At 42.6% G+C, this 25,617-nt stretch overlaps 2 protein-coding genes across 4 annotated transcripts in view; one reads left to right on the forward strand and one right to left on the reverse strand.

The window, feature by feature from the left end:
• Window positions 1-16,537, reverse strand: part of cep70 (centrosomal protein 70) — a 37,655-nt gene extending 21,118 nt beyond the window's left edge. Inside the window, exons 1-5 of the mRNA XM_048599056.1 lie at window positions 16,478-16,537; window positions 4,476-4,611; window positions 3,711-3,736; window positions 2,326-2,425; window positions 949-1,072 (exon numbers count right to left, since the gene is read on the reverse strand). Of these exons, the coding sequence (XP_048455013.1) occupies window positions 949-1,072; window positions 2,326-2,425; window positions 3,711-3,736; window positions 4,476-4,506 (281 nt within the window). The 5' untranslated portion in view covers window positions 4,507-4,611; window positions 16,478-16,537. The remainder of the gene's footprint in view (window positions 1-948; window positions 1,073-2,325; window positions 2,426-3,710; window positions 3,737-4,475; window positions 4,612-16,477) is intronic.
• The window catches only part of faima (Fas apoptotic inhibitory molecule a), a 31,896-nt gene continuing 16,548 nt past the window's right edge, over window positions 10,270-25,617 (forward strand). Inside the window, exons 1-2 of one of the 3 annotated variants that reach the window (XM_048599059.1) lie at window positions 10,270-10,342; window positions 16,506-16,758. In XM_048599059.1, the coding sequence (XP_048455016.1) occupies window positions 16,743-16,758 (16 nt within the window). In that variant the 5' untranslated portion in view covers window positions 10,270-10,342; window positions 16,506-16,742. The other 2 variants (XM_048599060.1, XM_048599058.1) reach the window with 2 other exon arrangements.

Here is a 25,617-nt window from a genome sequence, read left to right on the forward strand (position 1 = left end):
AACGTTAACTCTGTTTTCTCCTCCACAGATGCTGCCGGACCTGCTGAGCTTTTCCAGCAACTTTGTTTTTGTTGCTCGAGAATGTGGTGATGAGCTGCCTTCTTGAACTGCTGCAGTCCAGGTGGTTTAGGTTGATCCATAATGTCTTTAGGGAGAGAATTCCAGGATTTTTGATCCAGCATGAAGAAAAGGCAATAAATTTCCAAGTGAGGATGGTGAGCGACTTGTCGGGGAACTTGCAGGTGGTGTTCCTTGTCCTTCTAGATGGTAAGGTTTGTTAGCTTGGAAGGTACTAAGGATCTTTGGTGAATTTTTGCAGTGCATCTTGTAGGTAATACATATTGCTGATACTGGAATTGTTGGTGGAGGGAGTAGATGTTTGTGGATGCAGTGCCAATCAAGCAGGCTGCTTTGACCTGGATGTTATCAAGCTTCTTGAATGTTGTCAGAGCTGTACCCATCCAGCCAAGTGGGGAGTATTCCATCATACTCCTGACTTGTGCCTTGTAGATGGTGGACAGGCTATGGGGAGTCAGGAGGTAAGTTACTCTCCACAGTATTCCTCGCCTTTGACCTGTATTTGTAAGATGCGCCCAGCTGAGGTTCTGGTCAAAGGCAACCCCCAGGATATCGATAGTGGGGGATTCAGTGATGGTAACACTCCTCTATAGAATGTCAAGGTGCTGTAGTCAGATTGTCTTTTCGTGGAGATGGTCATTGCCTGGCATTTGTGTGGCACAAATGTTACTTTCCACTTCTCAGCCCAAGTGGCAATCTTGATTTAATGACACAACTTATCACAGACCAATGAACATTACATGTTATACAGTAATGCAACATTACATACAAATTAGAGCAGGTGACATTATTTATATTTGTGAATGCAGCAAAAAAAATTGGATTTTAACTTTTTTTTTGTTTGGTGAAACTGTCAATAAATAGCTTTACCTCAATTCCCTATTAGACTGAATAAGATCACAGATCAAAGTTTGTCGTCGTTCTGCATCTTTCATTAAAGTGCTCACCATCTTGCTTATTTCCACGACTGACTGTTTATCCAGAAGAACCATATCTACCAAATTTTCAAAAAAAATCTAGTGAGCATGCTTTCCAACAAAAAGTAATAAGTCAAGAGAACAATGGCTACTCACAATAATTAGCCATTTGGAAATGTTCAACACGAGAACACTGGAGGTAGCTAAAAGTTTGCAATCTTGGGTACCATGACAAATTGATCACTATAATAAATCTCTATCTTCCAATAATTAAAGTTATATCATTAGTGGTATATGGCCATAACTGCACTGTATTGTTCCAAAATGACAGTTAAAGCTCACCAGATCCCCAGATTGTTTGCCATTATGTAAAATGGAGTAGTGTAATTCTTCCAAAGTGCTTGAAACAGAAAGGTGACAATAACACTTTTGTCTCAAGAGAAGGCTTCAGTAGCTCTTTCATTGCCTTTGCACTTGTCAAAACAGCAATGCAATGTTTCTATCATCTTCCACCTGGACTAAGTTCCAGGCAACCATGTCACTGTGGAAAGTGCTTCCCCCATTTCACTCCCAAGCAACCTCATTTTAATCGAAAAATTAAATATTCTTGCTTTAAAAAAATTACCCACCAGAAAGAAAATAGTTTGAGTATTGAATTATTTAATCACAGGAAATGTCACATCACAATAATCATTTATAGCCTGTAGCCCTGGCCAGCAGCAATTTGAAAAAAAAAACTAAATGTCAAAGTATCTCCATCAATAGTCAGCCATAAGCAGGTCCACTGCTTTGACTCTTCATGCTGACACATGGAAACTGTGTCCCATGGCCCCATGGCCCCAAAGTAACTGTTTTGATTCCAGAGGAGGTTCAGCCCTCAGCCACGCAGTGTCTAGGTCTACTAGTGTGTAAACAGCCTGGCGCTCATGTAAACTTCTATATATGGGCAAATGGTACCAGTACCTTGTGGATACTTTCAGAAGAGTAGAAGGTTAAGGGAATAAACCTTGAACAAAAAAAAAAAAATCTGGAGTGCAGCCTGCTGACTGAAATTGAGAGGTGGATCGCAATGTACAGACAGACCAGGGTCTCTGTAAATTTTATCCAAACTTGCACACTGGAGAAACAACACACCAGTTTTCCCACAGATAACACAACACATGAAACAGCAGTTACAAGTAATGATAACAACTCGATTGAAATAGGGGACAGTTGTTATGGGCTGTCTCTGACAAGAGATCATCATGTCCCACTTGTTTAGACAGTATATCTAACCGAAACATGAATTTGACATCAACAAGTCAGTACACTAGCTCAGTCACTTGTTCACCTCTCCAGTTTTTAGTCGTTCGTGGATCTGCAAGCTGGACTGCTTTGAAGCCATGGTGTTGAAGGAGCTTGTTTAACCTGTCCCATTCGGATTGTTCATACTAGAGAGCGAGAGAGAGAGCGCGAAAAAAAAGAACATTCTGTAAATAAAAGATTTTCCAATTACAGGCAGGCAAAAAATTGAATATATATGCTGAATTGCTTTTTATTTTAAGTGTGATACTGAAATAGTACACTTGTAGCTTTAATCAAAGACTGTCTGCAGAGCAACAAATAAAACACATACTTTAAATGTTACAAATGTTGTGTTGTATTTCAGAAGAGATATTAAACTGGCCTTCTCAGGATGTAAAAAGATCCCAGGGCACAATTCAAGGCAAAACAAAAGAGTCTGAACAAATATTTGGCCCTTCAGTAACAGTAGGAAGAGTATATCTTCACAAAAGGGACTGAAGTGGCTCAAAAAGTCAAATCACCATCTTCTCAATTTAGGAAAGGGAACAAATGCTGACCTTACACAGGGTTGCAGGGGAGCACAACAGACTTTACAGGAGTTCATACATTTTTAAATATTGAGGAGTTGAAGCCTGAAATATGAGCCATGATCTATAGAATGGCTGGGGCAGGCTTGAAGGATTGAATGGCCTACTCTTCCCTCTATTTCTTATGTTCAATTGAATTCTGGAGTTTAAGGCCTGGACAGATAGTAACATGTGGCAAATGAGCTAATAAAATCAGAGATACACAAGACACTAGAGTTGAAGGCGCTTGGCATCTCAGAGTTGGAGAATTTGACAGCCAGAGTAAGGCAACAATGCAATATATCAAGACTAATTTTAAACACCCAGACATTGCTGGACCAGGAACCAAGTAGCTTGCTTGATCTCCAGCAAGCTCGAGTGAATAGGTCTTGGAATATGGGTGCAAGGTTGTAGGCCAATCACACAACTACTGAAATAGCCAAGACTGGAGGTAAGAAAAGCATGTATAAGCAGAGCCAAGGCAAAGTCAGGTGGTTTTACAGGACATGGAAGTGAGCAGTCTTTGGATTGATTGCATTTGCTGTCTACACAGCATTTGCTGCATCTTAGCATTTATTCACCACACCAGGAGAATAAAATTTATGACAGTGTAAATTTTACATCAGCCAAAATTTTGTTGCATATACCCAAAAGCCCAGTAAGCCCACTAACCAACACAAAATTCAATCGCTTTGCCCCAAAAATTCCAACATTAACCTTTATCAGTCAAGCCTTCATCAATTGTTTTCAGCAATACTTACATCTGAATAAAATAACGTAATGTGTTAGTATAACATGTTGAAATAAAGGCATTCTTTACCATCCATAGCAAAGACAATTCTAAATCTCTTTAAAAAGCTTTTACCTGTTGCAAGTTATCTTTATCCACCCCTGTAATAAGAAACAAAATGTCATGTACAGAGTGGAACTCAATCTTCCCATCTTCCTCAAAAATGTGAACTTGGCAATTAATTTTAGCCGAGATCATTTACAATATAGATCGGGAATCTATTACCTGAACTGGTCTATAGATATTTTTGGTATTTGGGTCCAATATAGTCTATCGAGTCCTTTGGATTTAAAAAAAAAAACTTCCTTTCATGCAAACGGACCTAAAATGAGAAATTTGTTTCAATCCCCTGACGGGCTCAGACAGACCTGTAGACACACTCAGTTTGGCCCTTTGCTTTTCACTCTGTTCAGGCCAAGCAAAGTTCTTTTCCAAAGGGCCAGAACTTAGCATGTTGACAGGTCCCTTTGTGACCACTTCCGAAAAGAGCTTCTGCTTTCTATGTCTGGATAATGAATACCGGTAGTAAAGATTACATCTATAATGTCGGTTATTTAATCATACAATTTTTTGTATCAAATTGTAGACTATTATGCATCTGCAGGCTACCACTTCCCAACCTGTACCATTAATAAAATATTCAATTTTGGGGAAAAAGTACAATGCTCAAGCTGGAGCTCTTGCAATGGTGCAATATTGATGTCCCTAACTGTCGGCCTGGAGGGCCTGCGTTCAATTTCCACCTGTTCCAAGTGTAATAGTATCTCTGAACAGGTTCATTACATAATGCCTCACACTGTTGTTAACTGCTGAAAAATAAATCAATAGACAAAATTGTACCCCAACTTAAGTGTCTATAGGTGGAGCTCATTGCATCACTAGTGCCTTTACAACGTAGGAGTTTTGTTCTTTCATCAGCCAACAAAACGGATGTGTGACAGGCAAACAAACAGCTGAGTCTTTTTGTCGTCCAGTTCTGGATAAAAAGAAAAACAGTGAAAATAGCATTAATATCACTTTTCGTGATCAAAGTAGCAACAACATATTGTATGTACATAGCATCTTTAACATTGAAATTGTCCTATTGTGCTTCGCAACAGTTATCATACAAATTTTGACAATGAGCCATGATGTACAGGATGATGTAAGGAACTCTAAAAAGGAGACAGCAATCGAGAAGTAGAGAGGCTTAGGGAGAGAATTCAAGAGCCCATAGCCTGCTCACTGATGCTCAGTTCAGGTTCCATCGGAGCTACAGCTCCCAACCTCATTCAGCCTTAATTCAAACATAGACAAAAAGAGCTGAATTCCAGATGTTAAGGGAGAGTGTTTACCCTTGACATCATAGCTGCATTTGAAAAAATGTGGTATCAAAGATCTCTAGAAAATGGTAAGAGGGATACTTCTCCACTCATTGGAGTCATACCTCGCACAAAAGGAAGATGGTTCTGATTGTTAAAGGTCAGTCATCTCAGCATCAGGACAGGACATTTCTGCACAAGTCCCGAGGATGGTTAACCTGTGGAACTCTTGCCAAAGAGGGCTGTGGATACCAAATTATTGATTATATTTAAGACAGAAATAGATAGGCTCTTGATTATAAAAGGGGAAATCAAGGGTTACCGTGAGAAAGCAGAAGGCAGTAGACATTGTCAAAGATTTATGTCAAGGGTCCTTATGGACATGCCAAATTTCCTGAGCCGCCTGAGAAGGAAGAGGCATTGTTGTGCCTTCTTGACCATTGCACCTACGTGGGAAGTCCAGAACAGGTTGTTATTTATCGTCACCCCTAGAAACATGACGTTTTCTACTCTGTCAACCTCAGCTCCATTGATGTCAATGGGGTTGTGTTCTCCTCCTTTCTTTCTGAAGTCAATGATTGGTTCTTCAGTTTTGCTGATTTTGAGAGAGAGGTTGTTCTCATTGCACCACGTCACCAAGCCCTCTAACTCCTTTTTGTATTCTGATTCATTGTTGTTAGATATCTGTACTACAACAGTGGTGTTGTCAGCAAACTTGTAGATGGCACTCATTTAGAATTTGGCAACACATTCATGGGTGTACAGGGAGTACAGTAGGGGGCTGAAGATGCATGCTTTGGTGGGGGTGGCTCCAGCGTTGAGTGTTATTGTGGGGGAGGTGCAGCTGTTTATCTTCATTGATTGCAGTCTGTGGGTGAGAAAGCAGAGAATCCAGTTGCAGAGGGCAGAGCAGAGGCCAATGTCTTGGACTTTTGAGATTAGTCTGGAAGGGATAATGGTGTTGAAGGTGGAGCTGTAGTTGATAAGCAGGAGTCTAACGTAGGTGTCCTTGTTGTCCAGATGTTCCAGGGATGAGTGCAGGGCCAGAGAAATTGCGTTTGCGATGGACCTGTTATATCTGTAGGCAAATTGTAGGGGATCTAGGTAGGCTGGGAGATTAGAGTTGACGTGGGCTATGACCAGCCTCTCAAAGCACTTCATGATTATGGAGGTCAGAGCCAATGCACAGCAGTTATTAAGGGACATTGCACGTGCTTTCTTAGATACTAGCATGATGTCGGTCATCTTGAAGCAGGTGGGGACTTCAGCTTGTTGGAGGGAGAGGTTGAAAATATCAGTGAATAGCTCCGCCAGCTGGTCCATACAAAGTCTAAGTGCTTATCCAGGGACTCCATCTGGGCCTGTTGCTTTCCTTGTGTTATACACAGAACATAGCACAGTACAGGCCCTTTGGCCCACGATGTTGTGCCAACCTATTATCCTACTGAGATCAATCTACCCTGCATACCCTACATTTTACTATCCTCCACGTGCCTATCCAAGAGTTGCTTGAAAGTCTCTGAAGTATCTGACTCCACTACCACTGCCGGCAGTGCCTTCCACACGCCCACCACTCTCTGTGTGAAGAACCTACCTCTGACATCTCCCCTATACCTTCCTCCAATCACCTTAAAATCATGCCCCCCTCGTAATAGTCATTTCCGCCCTGGGAAAAAGTCTCTGACTATTCACTCTATCTATGCCTCTCATCATCTTGTACATCTCTATCAAGTCACCTCTCGTCCTTCTTTGCTCCAATAATAAAAGCCCTAGCTCCTCATAAGATCTGCCCTCCAGCCCAGGCAGCATCCTGGTAAATCTCCTCTGCACCCTCTCTAAAGCTTCCACATCTTTCCTATAATGAAGTGATCAGAACTGAACACAATATTCCAAGTGTGGTCTAACCAGAATTTTATAGAACTGCAGCATAATCTCATGACTCTTAAACTCAATTCCCCTGCCAATGAAAGCCAACACACCATATGCCTTCTTTACAACCCTATCAACTTGGGTAGAAACTTTGAGGGACCTATGGATATGGACCCCAAGATCCCGCTGTTCCTCCAACTGCCGAGAATCCTGCCATTAACCCTGTAATCTGCATTCAAATTCGACCTTCCAAAATGAATCACTTCACAGGTTTTTGGGTTCTGCCACTTCTTTGCTCAGCTCTGCATCCTGTCAATGTCCCATTGCAACCTACAATAGCCCTCCATGCTGTCCACAACTCCACCAACCTTCGTGTCATTGTCAAACTTACTAACCCACCCTTCCACTGCCTCACCCAAGTCATTTATAAAGATCACAAAGAGCAGAGGTCCCAGAACAGATCCCTGCAGAACACCACTGGTCACCGAGCTCCAGGCTGAATATTTTCCATCTACTACCACTCTGTCTTCTATTGGACAGCCAGTTTTGTATCCAGACAGCCAAATTTCCCTCAATCCCATACCTCCTTACTTTCTGAATGAGCCTACCACGTGGAACCTTATCAAATGCCTTGCTAAAATCCATATACGCCACATCCACTGCTCTACCTTCAATGTATTTTGTCACATCCTCAAAGAATTCAATAAGGCTTGTGAGGCATGACCTGCCCCTCAAAGCCATGCTGACTATTTCTAATCAAACTGTGCTTTTCCAAATAATCATAAATACTATCTCTCAGAATCCTCTCCAATAAGTTGCCTACCACAGAAGTAAGACTGACCAGTCTGTAATTTCCAGGATTATCCCTACTCCCTTTCCTGAACAAGGGAATGACATTTAGTTGACTCCCAGAAAGACCAATCCATTGTCTGCAGCAGTGACAGAGGGAACAGTTGTATCCGGGGCTGTCAGGACAAGGGCTGTGGTACACGCAACACCACCACCTGCAGATTCCCCAAGCCACTCATTATCTTAACTTGGATATATATTGCTGTCCCTTCACTGTCTTTGGTCAAAATTCTGGAATTCCCTCCCTAATGGTATTGTGGGTCGACCTGCATGGACTGTAGCTATACAAAAAGGCAGCTCACCACCACCTTCTCAAGGGCAACAAGGGACTGTCAAAAATACTGGCCAATCTAGTAATACCCTCATCTCATAAGTCAATATACAAAAATAAACATAGTGCATCAGCAGCTGAAGGTATGGCAAAGCAATTGAGATCAGGATGTGCACGAGATTAAAATTGAACACGTACAGAGATTGTGTAAGGGCTAGATTACTGAGTTCAAAAATGGTAGTACCATGCACAGATTCAAAACAAATCAAAATTTTCAGAGTGTGTTTGCCACATCTGGAGGCAATGTAGGACAGTCAACAAAAGAATGGGATTGGTCTGAGTAACAACACAGGCAGAGGTTTGACTGAATTCAAGTTAAAGGAGAATGAAAGATAGACAGACAGCAGAACAGTGAAATAGTGTAAAAGTAGCAAAGGTATCCATGTGGGTTTTAGCAGGAGATGGAACCAAGACAAAGGCAAGGGTTTGTCAATACTAAAAACTGAAGTAGGCAGACTTGGTGATGGAGCAAATAGGTCATCTCAGACTCAAAACATGCAGAATGAGTACAGGGAATTAGGAAAGAAGCTGAAAAGCAGGACCTCAAAGTTAGTAATCTCTGGGATTACTACCAATTCCACATGCTAGTGAGGAAAGGAATAGAAAGATAAGACAGATGAATGCATGGCTAAGGAGCTCGTACAGGGGGCAAGGTTTCAGGTTCTTGGATCATTGGGACCTCTTCTGGGGCAGGGATAACTTGTACAAGTAGGACGGGTTGCACCTAAACTGGAGATGAACCAATATCTTCACGGCGAGGTTTGCTAGTGCTGCTTGGGAGGGTTTAAACTAGAGTGGCAGGGGGCTGGGAACCAGAACAGCAGATCAGCAAGTAGAGAAGTTAAGAGCAAGTTAGATGTTAGGACCAGTAATTCAGAGAGAAAGGACTGGCAGAGACAGGTAAATGAACATGATGGTACTAATGGGCTGAAGCGTGTTTATTTCAATGCAAGCAGTATTAACAGGTAGAGCCTGATCAGTACATGGGACAACAATGTTGTGACCATTATACAGACTTGGTTAAGAGATCAATAAGATTGCTCAATGTTCCAGGGTTTCGGTGTTTTAGACGAGTTAGAGAGAAAGGTAAGAAAGGTGAAGGAGTTGCATTACTAATCAGGCAGAATATTACATCTGCACCCAGAGAGGACATACTGGAGGGCTCATCCACTGAGGCAATATGTGTAGAGCTCAAAAATAAGATTGAATTATATGAAATGGCCCCCCAGCATCCACCAAGACATTGAGGAACTAATATGTAAGCAGATTATGGAGATGCAATAATAACCAAACTTGTCGTAGTGGGTGACTTTAATTTCCCCAATATTGACCGGGCCTACCTTAGAGCAAGAGGCTTAGATGAGACAGAATTTGTCTGGTTAATAAGTTTGCAGAGGACACCAAAATTTGATGTGTAGTGGACAGCGAAGAAGCTTACCTCAGAATAAAATGGGATCTTGATCAGATGGGCCAAGGAATGGCAGATGGAGTTTAATTTAGAAAAATGTGAGGTACTGCATTTTGGAAAGGCAAATCAAGGCAGGACCTGTACATTTAATGGTAAGATCCTGGGGAGTGATGCTGAACAAAGAGACCCGAGCTATCAGGAGAGGTTGAATAGACTGGGACTATTTTCCCCAGAGCACTGAAGGCTAAAGGATAGCATTGTAGAGGTTTATAAAAACATGAGGGGCGTGGATAGGGTAAATAGACAAGGTATTTTCCCCAGGTGGGGAAGTTGAAAACTAGAGGGTACAGGTTTAAGGTGAGAAGGGCAGGATTTAAAAGGGACTGAAGGGGCAACTTTTTCATAGAGAGTGGTGCATGTGTGGAATGAACTGCCAGAGGAAGTGGAGGAGGCTGGTGCAATCACAACATTTAAAAAGTATCCGGATGGGTATACAAATAGGAAGGGTTTAGAGGGATATGGGTCAAATGGGACTAGATTTAATTAGGATAGCTGGTCGGTCTGGGCAAATTAGATCAAATGGTCTGTTTCCGTGCTGTATATCTCAGTGACTGTAAGTGCATCCAAGAGGGTTTCTTGAAACACTATGTGGATAGTCCAACTAGAGGATGGCCAGGTGACTGAACTTTCATTGGGAGAGCATTTTGGAAACTGTCATCACAACTCCTTAAGTTTTAAGATAGCAATGAATAAGTCAAGACTTTGTGGCAAGCTACTAAATTGGAGGAGGGCAAATTACATCAGTATTAGGCAGGAGTTAGGGAGTGTTAATTGCAAGGAGCTGTTATCAGACAAGTCCACATTTGACGTGCGGGAGTGGTTTAAAGACCTGCTAATGAGAGTTCAGGGCCGGCATGCTCCACTAAGTAGTAAGGACAAGGATGGCAAGGTAAGGGACACTTGGACAACAAGGGAGTTATGAATTTAGTCAAAAGGAATAAAAAGAAGTATATGTAAGGTTTAGGAAGCTAAATTTGGACAGGGCCCATGAGGAATATAAAGAAAGCGGGAAAGAACTCAAGCAGGGAATTAGGAGAGCAAGAAGGTGCCACGAAATGACCTTGGCAAGTAGGGTTAAAGAGAATCCCAAGGCATTCTATTCATTTATTAAAAACAAGGGGATAACTAGGGAGAAGGTAGGACCACTTAAGGATAAACGAGGGAACTTCTGCAAAGAATGGAGGGATATGAGCCAAAGGCTGGCAGAAGGGATTAGTTTAATTTGGTGTCATGATCGGCATAACAACGTGGGCCAAAGTGCCCATTCCAGATACCTTCTGTGTAAAAAAAAATTTGCCTCACATTTCCATTAAACTTTCCCCCTCTCCCTTAAACCTATGTACCCTAGTATTTAACATTTCTACCTTGGGGAAAAAAAAAGACTCTGACTATCCACACTGTCCATGCCTCTCAATTTTATATACTTCAATCAGGTAGTCCCTCCAACACTCAAGCAAAAACAATCCAAGTTTGTCCAACCTCTCCTTATAGCTAATGCACTCTAATCTAGGTAACATCCTGGTGAACCTCTTCTGCATCCTCTCTAAAGGCCCCACATCCTTCATACAGTGTGCCAAAAGGAACTGCGTAGAAGACCCCAAAAGTGGCCTAATAAACCTGCAACATGACTTGCCAAATTTATACTCTGTGCCCTGACCAATGAAGACAAGCACGTCATACACCTACTTTACAACCTTATCCACTTGTGTTGCCACTTTCAGGGAGCTATGGACTTACATCCCAAAATCCTTCTGTACACCAATGCTCTTACGGGTCCTAGCATTTAGCATATACCTTCCTCTTGCACTTTACCTCCCAAAATGCAAAACATCTCACTTAGCCAGATTAAATTCCATCCACCATTTCTCCGCCCAACTTTCCAACTAATATCCTACTGTATCCTCTTACAACCTTCCACACCATCCACAACTCCAAAATTTTATGTTGTCTGCAAAATCACCAGTAAGACCACCTACATTTTCATCCAAGTCATTTATATATTACCAGCACTGATCCTTGTGGAACACCACTGGTCACAGACCTCCAGTCTGAAAATCACTGCTTCACAACTAACCTATCTTCAAAGACCATACCAATTTTGTATCCAATTTACCAACTTATCGTGGATCCAATATAACTTAACCTTCTGGACCAGCCTACCATGTGGGACCTCGCTGATTTTCTTTAGTAAATCAATATAGTCAATATCCATTGCCCTACCCTCAAATCACCTTTGTCACTTCCTCAAAAAAAAATCATATTTAACAGTCAAGATCTCCCTGCACAAAGCCATGCTGACTATCCCTAATAAGAGACAGTGGGAACTGCCGATGCTTGAGAATCTGAGATAACAAGGTGTAGAGCTGGATGAACACAGCAGGCCAAGCAGCATCAGAGGAGCAGGAAAGCTGACGTTTCAGGTCTGGACACTTCTTCAGAAATGGGGGAGGGGAAGGGGATTCTGAAATAAATAGAGAGACGGGGAAGGCAGATGGAAGATGGATAAAGGAACAGATAGGTGGAGAGGAGACAGACAGGTCAAAGAGGTGAGGATGGAGCCAGTAAAGGTGAGGAGTTAGGGTGAGGATAGGTCAGTCCAGGGAGGACAGACAGGTCAAGGAGGCGGGATGAGGCTGGTAGGTAGGAGGTGGGGGTGGGGCTTGAGGTGGGAGGAGTGGATAGGTGGGAGGAACGATGGACAGGTTAGGGAGGCGGGGACGAGCTGGGTTGGCTTTGGGATGCAATCGGGGGAGGGGAGATTTTGAAGCTTGTGAAGTCCACATTGATACCATTGGGCTGCAGGGTTCCCAAGCGAAATATGAGCTGCTCTTCCTGCAACCTTCGGTTGGCATCGTTGTGGCACTGGAGGAGGCCCAGGATAGACATGTCGTCGAAGGAGTGGGAGGGGGAGTTGAAATGGTTCGCGACTGGGAGGTGCAGTCGTTTGTCGCGAACCAAGCGTAGATGTTCCACAAAGTGGTCTCCAAGCCTCTGCTTGGTTTCCCCGGCCACATCGGGAGCAGCGGATACAGTATACCACATTAGCAGATGTGCAGGTGAACATCTGCTTGATGTGGAAGGTCTTTCTGGGGCCTGGGATACGGGTGAGGGAGGAGGTGTAGGGGCAGGTGTAGCACTTCCTGCAGGTGCAGGGAAAAGTGCCGTGTGTGGTGGGGCTGGTGGGGAGTGTGGAGTGGACAACGGAATCACGGAGAGAGTGGTCCCTCCGGAAGGCAGATAAGGGTGGGGAGGGAAAAATGTCTTTGGTAGTGGGGTCAGATTGCAGATGGCGGAAGTGCCAGAGGATGATGCGTTGGATCCAGAGGTTGGTGGGGTGGTACGTGAGGACGAGGGGGATTCTGTTTTGGTTGTTGTTGCGGGGAGGGGGTGTGAGGGATGAATTGCGGGAAATGCGAGAGACAGGGTTGAGGGCATTTTCGACCACTGTGGAGGGGAAGTTGCGGTCCTTAAAAAACGAGGACATCTACATCTTACCATCCTTATCTTTCATCTCCCCCCCCCCCCCCCCAAGGGGCATGCTAGTCCTGAACCCACATCAACTAGCATTTAAAAGACTCCCATATATCAAATGTGGATTCACCCTCAAACATCCACCCCCAATCTAATTTCTCAAATTCCTGCCTAATAATGTTGCAATTAGCCTTCCTCCAATTTAGCACATTTACCCTTTTCCATAACTACCTTAAACTTTAACAGAATTATCATAGATCACGGAATCCGTACAGTGTGGAAACAGGCCCTTCAGCCCAACAAGTCCACACCGACCCTTACAGCATCCCACCCAGACCCCCCTCTAAGAGCATATGATCACTGTTCCCAAAATGCTCCCCCTCTAAAACTTCGATTACCTGGCCAGCTCTAATACGGCCCCTTCCTTAATTGGACTATCTACGTATTGTTTAATAAGCCCTCCGGGATGCACCTAACAAATTCTGTCCCATCTAAACCCCTGGTACTAAGGGAGTCTGGTTAATACTGGAGAAGTAAATTAAAAAAAAGAAAAAAAAAAAATCACCCACAACAACAATCCTGTTTTTACATCTTTCCATGATCTGACTACGCATCTGTTCCTCTATCTCCCACTTGCTACTGGAAGGCATGTAGCATACCCCATCATAAGGATTGCACCTTTCTTATTCCTGAGTTCTACCCATATAGCCTCACTGGATAAGGCCTCCAAGAGTCCTGTTAGTGCAGCCATAATCAATAATGCAACTCCCCCAGTCCTCTGTATCCCTCTCTAACATGCACGAAACATCTAAATCCTGTAATGTTGAACTGCCAGTACCGAACTTCGCTCAACCAAGTTTCAACATTGAAGTTCCTTTTACCTATCCATTTCTCCAAGCTCATCTGCCTTACCCATTATGCTCCTTGAAATAAGTACACTTCAGGTTGCCACTCTCATCTAGTTCATTAACCTTGTCAGGCCTGTTCTTCCTATTGAACTGACTTACACTGCTCCGATTCCCAACCCCTTGCAGCACTAGCTTAAACCCTCTCGAGTGGCACTAGCAAACTTCCCGGCAAGAATATTGGTAACCCTCTAGTTTAGGGGCAACAGGTCCTTCTTGTATCTATCTCTCCTGCCCTGAAAGAGATCCCAACGATGCAGATAACTGATGCCCTCCCTCCTAAACCAGCTCCTCAGCCACGCATTCAACCACATTATCTTTCAAAATTTCTGACCTCACTAGCAAATGGTACAGAGTGTAATCCAGAGATTACAATGCTAGAAGTCCTGCTCTTCATCTTTCTATCTTATTCCTTAAACTTCCTTTGAAGGACCTCATCTCTCTTCCTGCTTATGCCATTAGTACCAATATGGACCATGATCTCTGGCTGCTCACCCTCCCTTTTCAGAATGTTACGTGCCCATTTGGAGCCATTCTCAAACCTTGCACCAGGGAGGCAACATATCATCCTGGAGCCTTGCTCATGACCAGAGAAACACCCGTGAACCTGACTACAGAGTCTCCTATTACAACCACTCACCTATACTTCGAACCTCCCTGTTGTACAACAGAGTCAATCTTGGTGCCACTGACCTAACTGCTGCGGTTGCTATCCCGAGAGACCCCATATCTTCTCTTCCCCACAACCCACTAATATCCAAAATAGTACACTTCTTCGACAGATGAATAGCCACAGTGGATTCCTGCAATTCCTGCCTGCCCCGCCTGACAAACACATCAGTGACTGAACCTTTGGTGTGACCCTATCCCAAAACTTCTAGCTATAAAACATTCTGCCTCCTGTATACTTCGCAATGAGTCCAACTACTGGTCTAACCGATCCACATAGTTCAAGAGGAGCTGCAGGTGGACACAGTTATCAGGGATACGTGACTTCTCCGAGATCTCACAGGGGGTGCATACCACTCCAACTTCCATTACTACTCCTCTGGAAATTACTAGATTAAAAAGGAAAAGGAAAGACCTGACCTTGCTGCATCTTAATGTTACTTGCCCTCATTACAAAAGCCCGCATGTTGAACTCAAACAGCAGCACTTCAAGCTCACAGCCCTTCTCCAAAGTGGCCACTCCCGCAAGAGCTCGCTTTCCTTTAATATGCTGCCATTAGGAAGGGAAAAGTTGGTCTCTTACATGTCCCTGACTTTTTTAAAAAACCACCCTCTGTTGGATGCTCTTCCCCTTTTTTGAGCACAGATTCCTGTTGTATGCGAGCTCCTGTTCAGATACAAAGCGATACATAAAATGTGACATCTTCAGTTTTTGCCTTGTTACAAACTTCAGTTATCACATTCTCCATCTTCACAACAAGCATTTCTAACTATATCTATCATTTTTCTAACTTCTGCACTGCATCTGTCATCTTCTGTCTTCATTAGTCCTAAGTAGCCAATTTAAGTAATTATTTCAGGTAACACCATTCATTTCATTCTGGTTTCTTTCAATGTACTCATTTTTAAACAACCATTCTATTGCCTTTTTGGTATACACACAATGAATATTCTGAATTTATAGATTTTACTTGATATTTTGTTAGCCCACATCCAGTTCTGCAAGCAGCAATGTGCTCATCAGCATACAAGATTATGTTATTGCTTCCAATTAATCCTAATTACTTGTTCTGAATATAAATTGAATAATAATGTGGTTTACAACACTTTTCCTTTTACTCAAAATGCATTTCATTGCTTCTTTGTAGGCCGATGTTCACTCTGAGAATCTCTCCAGACTTTGGATTCTTTTATCTTCATTATCAATATCACATTTCAGCAACATGTCTATTACTTTTTTTGCTGATAAACATGATCAAACACTTTTTCATATTCTATGAAGTATATGTCAACGTTTTTGTTTATAGCAAATTTATGCATATCTTATTCACAGACAGGCCACAGCCACAAAGCAGAAATGACACACGAAATGTCGGATCTGCAGACTGAAAGATCTGTAAATTATAAGTAGGAGAAATGGTTCGTTGCAGTTATCACAGGAGACCAAGTAAGAGTGTACATACTCAGAAATAGTAACAGAAAATGCTGGCAACATTCAGCTGGATCAAACAACTTGAGTGGAAGCAGTGTGAATATCGAAATATTGAATCAATGACTGTACCTCAATTACTACTTCAAACCACTAGCAGCGCAAATGGCTCCAAACAGAATAATATTTCGACCAATATCGTCGCTTAATAGAGGCCAACTCTCCAGCTTACTGTATCTACAGTTTCAAAACTGAATGAACGCCTCCCTCAGGTTTCTTCTTTCTAATGCCCTTCTACCGTTAACCCACCACCCCCTACAGGCCCAGCTGTTTAACAGCCTGACATTCGGCGGGAGGGGAGACTCCACTACAAGGTGATACGGGGGGGGGCGCGGGGAAGCAAATTACAGTTATTTCATATTATCAACACCGAATTTAAAAAAAAGTTTTCTAAAACTTTTCCAACGTTACCACAAACAAAATCAAACAGTTTCAAAAACGCACATACTTGCTACTTAGCTTCTTTAACATCATCAACAATTTGAATTACCTTTATCAGCTTCTCCCTTTCCCTCAAGGTGATACGCTCCCATGGGCAAAGCCAACCCCCTGAAAGTCGACGCGCAAGGTAAAAACCACGCCCTCAAGTACAAATTAGCCACTCAGGTTACACACAGAGAACCAACCATTCGGAAAGCAGGCAATAAACCAATCGGACCACGGGGAATTAGCCAATGAAATCACATACAATGAACCAATCGGATTGCAGAGGATTAGCCAATCGGATTAGGAAACGCTAACGGGGATTCTCCCCGATGGAGTGGGGTAGAGGTGAGTGTTTTCGCGAGATCTGGGCTGCGATTTACTCAGCGCTGGGGTCTGCGCAGTAATGGAGGAAGTTAGGGGAAAATGTATATTTTGAGTGCACGATCATCCTGACGGCTGTGCTTACTGCTGAAGGTGTCAAATGCAAATCAGGCAGCGATCCGGGGTTTTCCTTGGATATCTATGTGAAGAACACGGCCGCTGTCGCGAGGAAGATAGCGGCTGCAAGTTGCCATAGTTACCGGTCGGTGTTGGCCAGACGCGGAGGAGCTCAGAGCTAATAAATAACAGGTGGCCTTTAAATTCTCCTTTAGAAACATTGTGACTCCTGCTCAGTCTAAGATTAAACTTTATCTTCCCATTTCAGAGTTAATTTTTAAGTGCCCTATCGAAGTCATTAGTGATGTAAACTGGGATTAGTGTAGGTTCTGATATAACAAGGTGTAGAGCTGGGTGAACACAGCAGGCCAAGCAGCATCAGAGGAGCAGGAAAGCTGACGTTTCGGGTCTGGACCCTTCTTCAGAAAAGTAGATTCTGTTATGAGGAAGGGTCACCGGACCCGAAACGTTAACTCTGTTTTTTCCTTCACAGATGCTGCCAGACTTGCTGAGCTTTTCCAGCAACTTTGTTTTTGTTCCTGATTTACAGCATCCGCAGTTCTTTTGGTTTTTATTTAGTATTTTTTTAGAGCAGATCACACATGGCTGTCTCCTAACATTTTACTGCAGTAACAAATCATTGTTTATCGCTGAACTTACTAAATTCTAGGTGGTCCAACTAGTTCAAGATGTTTAAAGCAAATGTATTCAGTCGGTATTTACCGACCGTATCATAGGCTAGAATAAAATATACTCATCGTTATGATCAGAGTATTAGGACGGCATCTTAACGAGTAAAGCAAATGAAGTAAATAACCACCAATATCACTTCAAGTGTTCATCTAAGTTTTTTTTTAAAAATAGTGGTTTACTCACCTCAGCCAGCCTTCAAGGCAGCGCACTCCAGATGCCCACTGCCCTCCACGCAAAATAAAAATTTCCCCAAGTCTCCTCCAGACCTCCCGCCTTTCACTTCAAAAGTGTTCTGTGCAAGAGATTTAGTGTTGATTTTAAACTAAAATTTCTTTAATTGTGAACGAATACTTCTTCCAAAACAAATGGCTTACTATATGACCAGAGATGTAGGAGTAGGTGTTGTTCATTCGCTCCACTGAGTAGCAACCAGAGCAATGGCTACAGAAAATCTATCGCTGGACCACAGTCATACCACAGCAGTTGTCAGGGTAGCTGAAACTGTACTTAAGAATGTTCTTAGGATAATTAAAAAGAAGTGTTTGGCATTTCTTCATTACTAGAGGCTTGCAGAGCAAATCCAGAGTGAAGTAAGTTAGCACAGAAAGCTAATATTGAGGCTACCAGAGTTCTAGACTGTTTATGTACTACAAGCAAAGTTTTGATGACAAAGTCTCCGAATGGTTGTTCATCAAATAGTGGTACTGCCCAGATATCATAAGGAAAAAAATGCATATGGAGTTCCTATGACAGGGCATATAGGAATACAGAAAACACAGGCATTGAAAAACAGATAATTTACATGGTCAAGATTTCGTATGTGTCAGATGGTAGAAAAACCTCACCATGAAATAAACCAGCAGCATTGATAGCCAAGTAGTTTTTTTTTAAGAACGATTTAGTTGAGTGTTAGTAGATTGTGTAGGACTATTATCACAAACAAAAGCAGCTTAACAGTATATCCTTAAAGTTCTGGTTGCCCTGCTACAGGAAGGATTTTATTAAATTGGAGAGGGTTCAGAAAAGATTTACCAGGATATTGCTTGGAATGGGGGGGTTTGAGTTATAGAAATAGGCTGGGACTTTTTTCACAAGAGCATAGGAGGTTGAGGGGTGACCTTATAGAGGTTTATAAAATCATTAGGCTCAAAGATAATGTGTATAGCAAAGGCCTTTTCACTAAGGTGGGTGAATTCAAAACTAGGGGGCATATTTTTAAGGCTGGAGGGGGAAGTTTTAAAATGACGAGGGGCAATTTTTTTACACAGAGAGTGGTTTGTGTGTGGAATGAACTGTTAAAGGAAATGGTGAATGCAGGTACAGTTACAGTATTTAAAAGACATTTGGATAAGTCCTCAACCAGCCTTCCAGGCAGCACGCTCCAGACCCCACCACAGCCCTCTTTACAGGGTGGCATGATGGCTCAGTAGTTAGCACTGCTGCCTCACAGCACCAGGGACCCAGGTTCGATTCCACCCTCGGGTGATTGTCTGTGTGGAGTTTGCACATTCTTGCCGTGTCTGAGTGGGTTTCCTCCGGGTGCTCTGGTTTCCTCCCACAGTCGAAAGATGTGCAAGCTAGGTGGATTGGCCATGCTAAATTGCCCGTAGTGTTCAGGGATGTGTAGATTAGGTGGGTTATAAGGACGGGTCTGGGTGGGATGCTCTGATGATCGGTGTGGACTTGTTAGGCCGAAGGACCTGTTTCCACACCAGGGTTTCTATGAGATGAGGTCAGTATATGAATTGGAAAGCTTTGGAGGGATGTGGGCCAAATGCAGGCAGATGGGACTAATTTAGTTTTGGAATATGATTGGCATTGCCTAATTGGACTGCTGGGTTTGTTTCCATGCTGTTTGACTCTATGAATCTGCAGGATTCTTTACTGCAGAGGACTGTAGAACTGAGTCATCAATTATGTTCAAGGCTGAGATGGATAGATTTTTCATCAATAAGGGAATCCAGGATTATGGGGAAAAGTTTAGATGATGGAGTTAAGGATTACCAGATGAGCCATGATTTCATTGAATGATGCAGCAAAATTAATAGGCTGAATAACCTATTTCTGCTCTCAGACACATGGTCTTATGGCCATAGATTGGAATACAATGCTGTTGCTTCAAATGCCCCACAGCACCTCATGGATACCCAGTCTTGAGTTGCTAGATCTATTTGATCTATCCCATTTCATGCAACGATTGTGTTACACAGAACAGTGTAAGGTTTTTTCAATTTGAAATGGAACTTCGTCTTCACAGAAGACCACCGTGCAATGGTCACTCATACTGATACTGTCACAAACAGATGTATTTGCTGCAGTCAGCTTGATGAGGGTGAGGTTGCGGGTGTTTTTCCCTCTTGATTCCGTCACCACCTGCAGCAGATCCAGCCATGTCCTTGAGGACCTGGTCAGTTTGGTCACTAGTAATACTGCCGAGCAACTCTTGATGGACATTGAAGTCCCAAACCCAGAGAACATTCTTCGCCATACCCATCCTCATTACTTCCTGCAAGTAGTGTTGTACACAAAAGTGTACTGATTCATCTGCTTGGAAGGAGGCAGGGGAGATCATAGTTGGTAATCAGCAGGATGTTTTGTTGCTCATAGTGTTACTATCAGACTACACTATGCATCAGTCCTGCGAGTGGGACAGGCTATACCCAAGGGTGGTAATGTTCTCTGAAATATGTGTAAGATATGGTTCCTTGTGAATGTCTTTTTCAGGCTTTTGTTTTATTGGTCTGTGAAACCCTCTCCTGATTTTGGCACAAACCTCCAGGTGTTAGTAAGTAGGATATTGTAGAGTCAACAGGGCTGCATTTACCATTGAAATTTCAGGTACTAAATTCTAGGTGGTCCCACTAGTTTGGCTTTCTAGCAATTTATACAACTGAAGTTGTAATTGATGCAACTGAATGGCTTGATATGCCATTTAGGAAGGCAGTTAAAAGTCAACCATATTGCTATGGGTCTGGACTCACACAGAGGCTAGTTTCCTTGTCTAGATATTTGTCAATCCTGCAGGTTTTTATAACATTGGTTTTGTGGTCCAGAAATTGGATTGAATTCAAATTTCACCATCCGCTGTGGTGAGATTCAAACCTGGGTCCCTAGATTTTACCTGGGTCTTTAGTTTACTAGTGTAGTGATAATGCCACTAGGCCATTGACTTGCCCATAATGCTCATGCAGTGCATTTGGCACACGTATAATGAGTACATGGTGTAGGTGTGACATTGACATAGCATGGTGCCATCAACATTTCCACTCCTTGACTCGTGACTGTCGACAATCATGACAAGCTGCTTGACTTTGTATCAGCACTGAAAGGCAAGGCAAAACAGAAATACAGAAGCCTATTAGTCTGGCTGAGGAGGGAAAACACGGAAGGAAAGACAAGGTGAGGCGAAGTAGAGACTTTCTGAGTATTCAGTTGGGCTTAAAATAAGTGAGTGCTGAAACAGCATATGAGGATCCCTGAAATCCACTCTAGATTAATTCAGGAGATGGATGCCTGGCCCTGCACACAGTGTCTTGCTGCAGCATTGCAATGAGAGATGCCAGTGCACTCCTAAGTATAGTATTGAATTACAGAACTCCGCTGTGAGGATGAGAGATGCCATGATGATGCAGTGAGACTGGTACATGTCAGATGCCAAGGTCTGTGGACATGAGATGCATGTAGACACTGCCCATGGAATGTTCCCTCAGATGTTGGTAGCGGTCTCCAAGATGGATGTTCAGAGGAGTAAACAGTGAGCTGGAGTCACCAGGTAACCGTTTGATTTTCATGTCGGGAATTCTTGATGTCTAGTTCTTTTCTGGCTGGTGTGTGACTTGGAAACTGCATATTAATGTGGCAAAATGAAGTAATATCGGTGCATAATGAGTGATAATCTATACAAATAGGTTCTCTCTACTCACGAGCAAGAATCTCATTTCGCCATTAAAAATTTTAGCAAAAGTTTCCATTTTCCAACAGACATCTTCCCCAATTTTCCCAGCTTTCTTGCCATGAACCACATTGGTCAGGGCTGGGAAGATTTTGTCCACTGAGTCAAAGAGCCATCTCCTTGAAAGCTTTGGAATAATTCATCACAGTCTTGTGCCATAATGTTATTTTTGAAAAGCTACAATCTATCCAAGCATTGGTCTTGAGAATAACGTAGTTTGAATACTTCTGCAAAATTAAATATTGACACTTAAAATTATACAACAACTTGCAGAGCCCTTAAGAGTATTGACATACAGGGAGATCTGGGCATACAGTTCCACAGATCCCTGAAAGTGGCAACACAGGTGGACAAGGTGGCCAAGAAGGCATTCAGCTTGCCTTCATTGGCTGGGGCATTGAATATAAGAATTGACAAAAGTTTTGAGAAGATTTGTAGCTCAGGTTGTGGACGAGGTTGTAGACTTGCTCACCGAGCCAGTGTGTTTGCTTGCAAACGTTTCATCACTCTGCTAGGTAACATCGTCAGTGCACCTCCAGTGAAGCGTCGGTGTTCTGTCCTGCTTGTTCTTTATATGCCTTGGTTTGCTGAGGTGGTTGGCATTACTTCCAGTTCTGTTTTTCAGTGGTTTGTATGTCGAGTCCAGTTCAGTGTGTTTGTTGATGGAGTTCTGGTTGGAATGCCAGGCCTCCAGGAATTCCCTGGCATGTCTCTGTTTGGCTCGTGCTATTATGGATGTGTTGTCCCAGTCAAATTTGTGTCCTTTTTGTCCGTATGTATTGAGACCAGTGGGAATTGGTCATGTCTCTTGTTGGCTAGTTGATGTCCGTGTATCCTTATTGTCAGTTTTCTTCCATTTTGGTTTATGTAACGTTTTTCACAGTTCTTGCATGGTATTTTATATACTTTGTTAGTTTTATTGGTTGTGGCTACGGGATCCTTTACGTTCATCAGTAGCTCTCGCAGAGTGTTTGTTGGTTTGTGGGCTACCCTGATACCTAGGGGTCTAAGTATTCTTGTGGTCATATTTGATATGTCTCTGATGTACGGTAGGGTGACTAGTATGTCTGGCCATGTTACGTCATCTTGTGGTTTGTCACAGAGGTAGCTGCGGATTGTGCTTCACTGGAGGTGCATTGACAATATTACCTAGCAGGATGATGAAATGTCTGCAACCAAACACACTGGCTTGGCGAGCAAGTCTACAACCTAGAGTTGGTAAGCTGTGTTACAGCTGAGTAAAACTTCATCTAGGCCAGATTTGGAATATTGTGTGCAGTTCTGGTCGCCACAGTACCAGAAGGACGTGGCTGCTTTGGAGAGGGTGCAAAGAAGGTTTATCAGGATGTTGCCTGGTCTGAGGGTTTTAGTTATGAGGAGAGGTTGAATAAACTTGGATAGTTTCTACTGGAAAGAAGGAAGCTGTGGGGCGATCTGAAAGAGGCGTACAAAATTATGAGAGGCATAGATAGTTTGGATAATCAGAGGCTTTTTCCCAGGGTGGAAAGGTCACCGACAAGAGGGCACAGGATCAAGATGAGAGGGGGAAAGTTTAGGGGAGAAGCGCAAGGAATACTTGTCACACAGGGTGGTAAGTATCTGCAATGCACTGCCAGTGGAAGTGGTGGAAGCAAGCACATTATGTTATAGGCATATCTTGATAGACACACGAACAGGAGGCGAACAGAGGGATAAAAACCGCATATGGGCAATAAGTAGCAGGTCTAAATAAGTGTTAGGAATCAGCACAGGTTTGATGGGCCAAAGGGCCAGTTTCTGTGATGTATTGTATATTATTTTGTAAAACCAGGAGTGGAAGGGAGAGATTTCTTATCTAAATACTGGCTTATATTTTACAGTGTAAATTGTACTGTCAGTGGTTAGTTTGAAAAGTGCTGAGTGAAAGAAAGGTATAATAACTCCATTACTACTCCAGCAGGTATTTCATTATTTATATATCTGTAGGTAGAATGCATGGAACTATGACTTGTAAAGCTTATAATTACATTTATATTAGTGTGAATAAATTATATGAATGAAATTACTTTACCTTATTTTATTTAGATAAAATTGTAATAAATACAAGCTGTTTTAAAAGGAGATGTTCCTTTGTCAATAGTCTGTTGTGAAAACATCAAATTTTGGGCATGTTTTCAAACTTTATAGGTTAGTGATCTGTTGTAAGGCGTTATTATTTTACAGAAAATAATTACAACGACTAAGATTTAATTTTTTCAGCAAGTGCACTCTGCTTACCATATATTTGCCAAATTATTTAGTGTACAGTCACAACTCTTAACCAGTTAACATCTTTAAAGGACCTTTATGTAAGCAGTATGCTACAAAAGAACATTAAACCAGCCAACAGGGTTTAGACCACAAAAAAACTGCTTTCAGCATTGATTATAATGGAAAGTTATTAACACTGTTTGTTTGTCAGTACAGCAAGTTAAATGTGAATGTCATTAAAGCGCTGTGATACATTACCTGCAGTCAAGTAAACTGGGCTAATAGCGTAGAATCATTTTTAGGTTCTGTCTTTACATAGGATAGAATCATAGAATACCTACAGTGTGGAAACAGGCCCTTCGGCCCAACAGGTCCACACTGAACCTCAGAGCATCCCACCCAGACCCATCCCCCTATAATCCACCTAATCTACACCTCCCTGAACACTGTGGGCAATCTAGGATGGCCAATCTACCTAACCTGCACATCTTTGGACTGTGGGAGGAAACCGGAGCACCCGGAGGAAACCCACGCAGACACGGGGAGAATGTGCAAACTCCACGCAGGCAGTGGCCCGAGGCTGGAATCGAACCCGGGTCCCTGGCGCTGTGAGGCAGCAGTGCTAACCACTGTGTAACCGTGTCTTGTTTAATTTACAAGCATTCACAACATAATCTGTGGATCTTGTGTGTCAGCTGTGACTCCCTCGGCAGCACTAATACCTCTGACTCAGAAGATTCTAGATTCAAATCCCACTCTACTAAATTTGCACATAAATCTGTAAGTAGAAAAAGGTTCCTAAAATCTAGTGCAAAACTAGTAGAGTTTGATGAAAATATGCTCATTCCCTCCTGAGTTACTGAATGTTCATGTAGTTTAAAAGTACTTGTATATATTACTAATGTACTCTTTAAGTTGTTAAGAACAAATTACAAAATCATCTCAAGACAAACCATGACCATATTTGATTGATTTGATTTATTGTAGTCATATTCACCTAAGTACAGTGAAAAGTTTTGTTTTGCGAGCAGCACAGGTAGATCTTAGCAAACAAGGTCACTGAGATCATAGAGTGCTTAGACCAAGTGAGGAATACAAGGTTATGGCTGCACAGGAGGTACACCATGCAAGATTAACATTAACATGATCAACATTATTTGGAATTAGAGAGGTCCATCAAGAAGTCTAATAACAACAGGGAAGAAACTGTTCTTGAACCTGTTGGTGCATGTGTCCAAGCTTCAGTATCTTCTGCCTGACGGAAGAGGTTGGAAGAGAGCACGACTGGGGTGGGAGGGGTCTTTGATGATGTTAGTAGCCTTTCTGTGGCAACGAGCCATGTAAATGGAATCTACGTATGGAAGGTTGGCTTCCGTGATGGTCTGGACTGTGTACATAACTTTCTGTAGTTCCATACGATCCTGGGAAGAGCAGTTGTCTTACCATGTCAATATGCACCTGGATAGAATGCTTTGTATAGTGCATCTGCAAAAGTTGGTGAGGGTTCTCATTAACATGCCAAATTTCCTAAGCCGCCTGAGGAAGAAGAGGCATTGTTGTGCCTTCTTGACCGTTGCATCTACACGGGAGGTCCAAGACAGATTGTTAGTCATCGTCACTCCTAGGAACTTGATGCTGTTCACCTTCTCCACCTCAGCTCCATTGATGTAGGTAGGGGCATGTCCTCCTCCTTTCTTCATGAAGTCAATGATCAGTTCTTTCTTTTTTGCCAACATTGAGAGAGAGACTGTATTATTGCACTACGAGACCAAGCACTCTATATCCTTCCTGTATTCTGACGCATCGTTGTTTGATATCTGGCCTACCATGGCGGTGTTATCAGCAAACGAGTAGATGGCGTTTGTACGTAATTTGGCTACACAGTTATGGGT

The sequence above is a fragment of the Rhincodon typus genome, chromosome 7 (genome assembly GCF_021869965.1).
Source record: "Rhincodon typus isolate 14 chromosome 7, sRhiTyp1.1, whole genome shotgun sequence".
Classification (NCBI taxonomy): Eukaryota; Metazoa; Chordata; class Chondrichthyes; order Orectolobiformes; family Rhincodontidae; genus Rhincodon; species Rhincodon typus.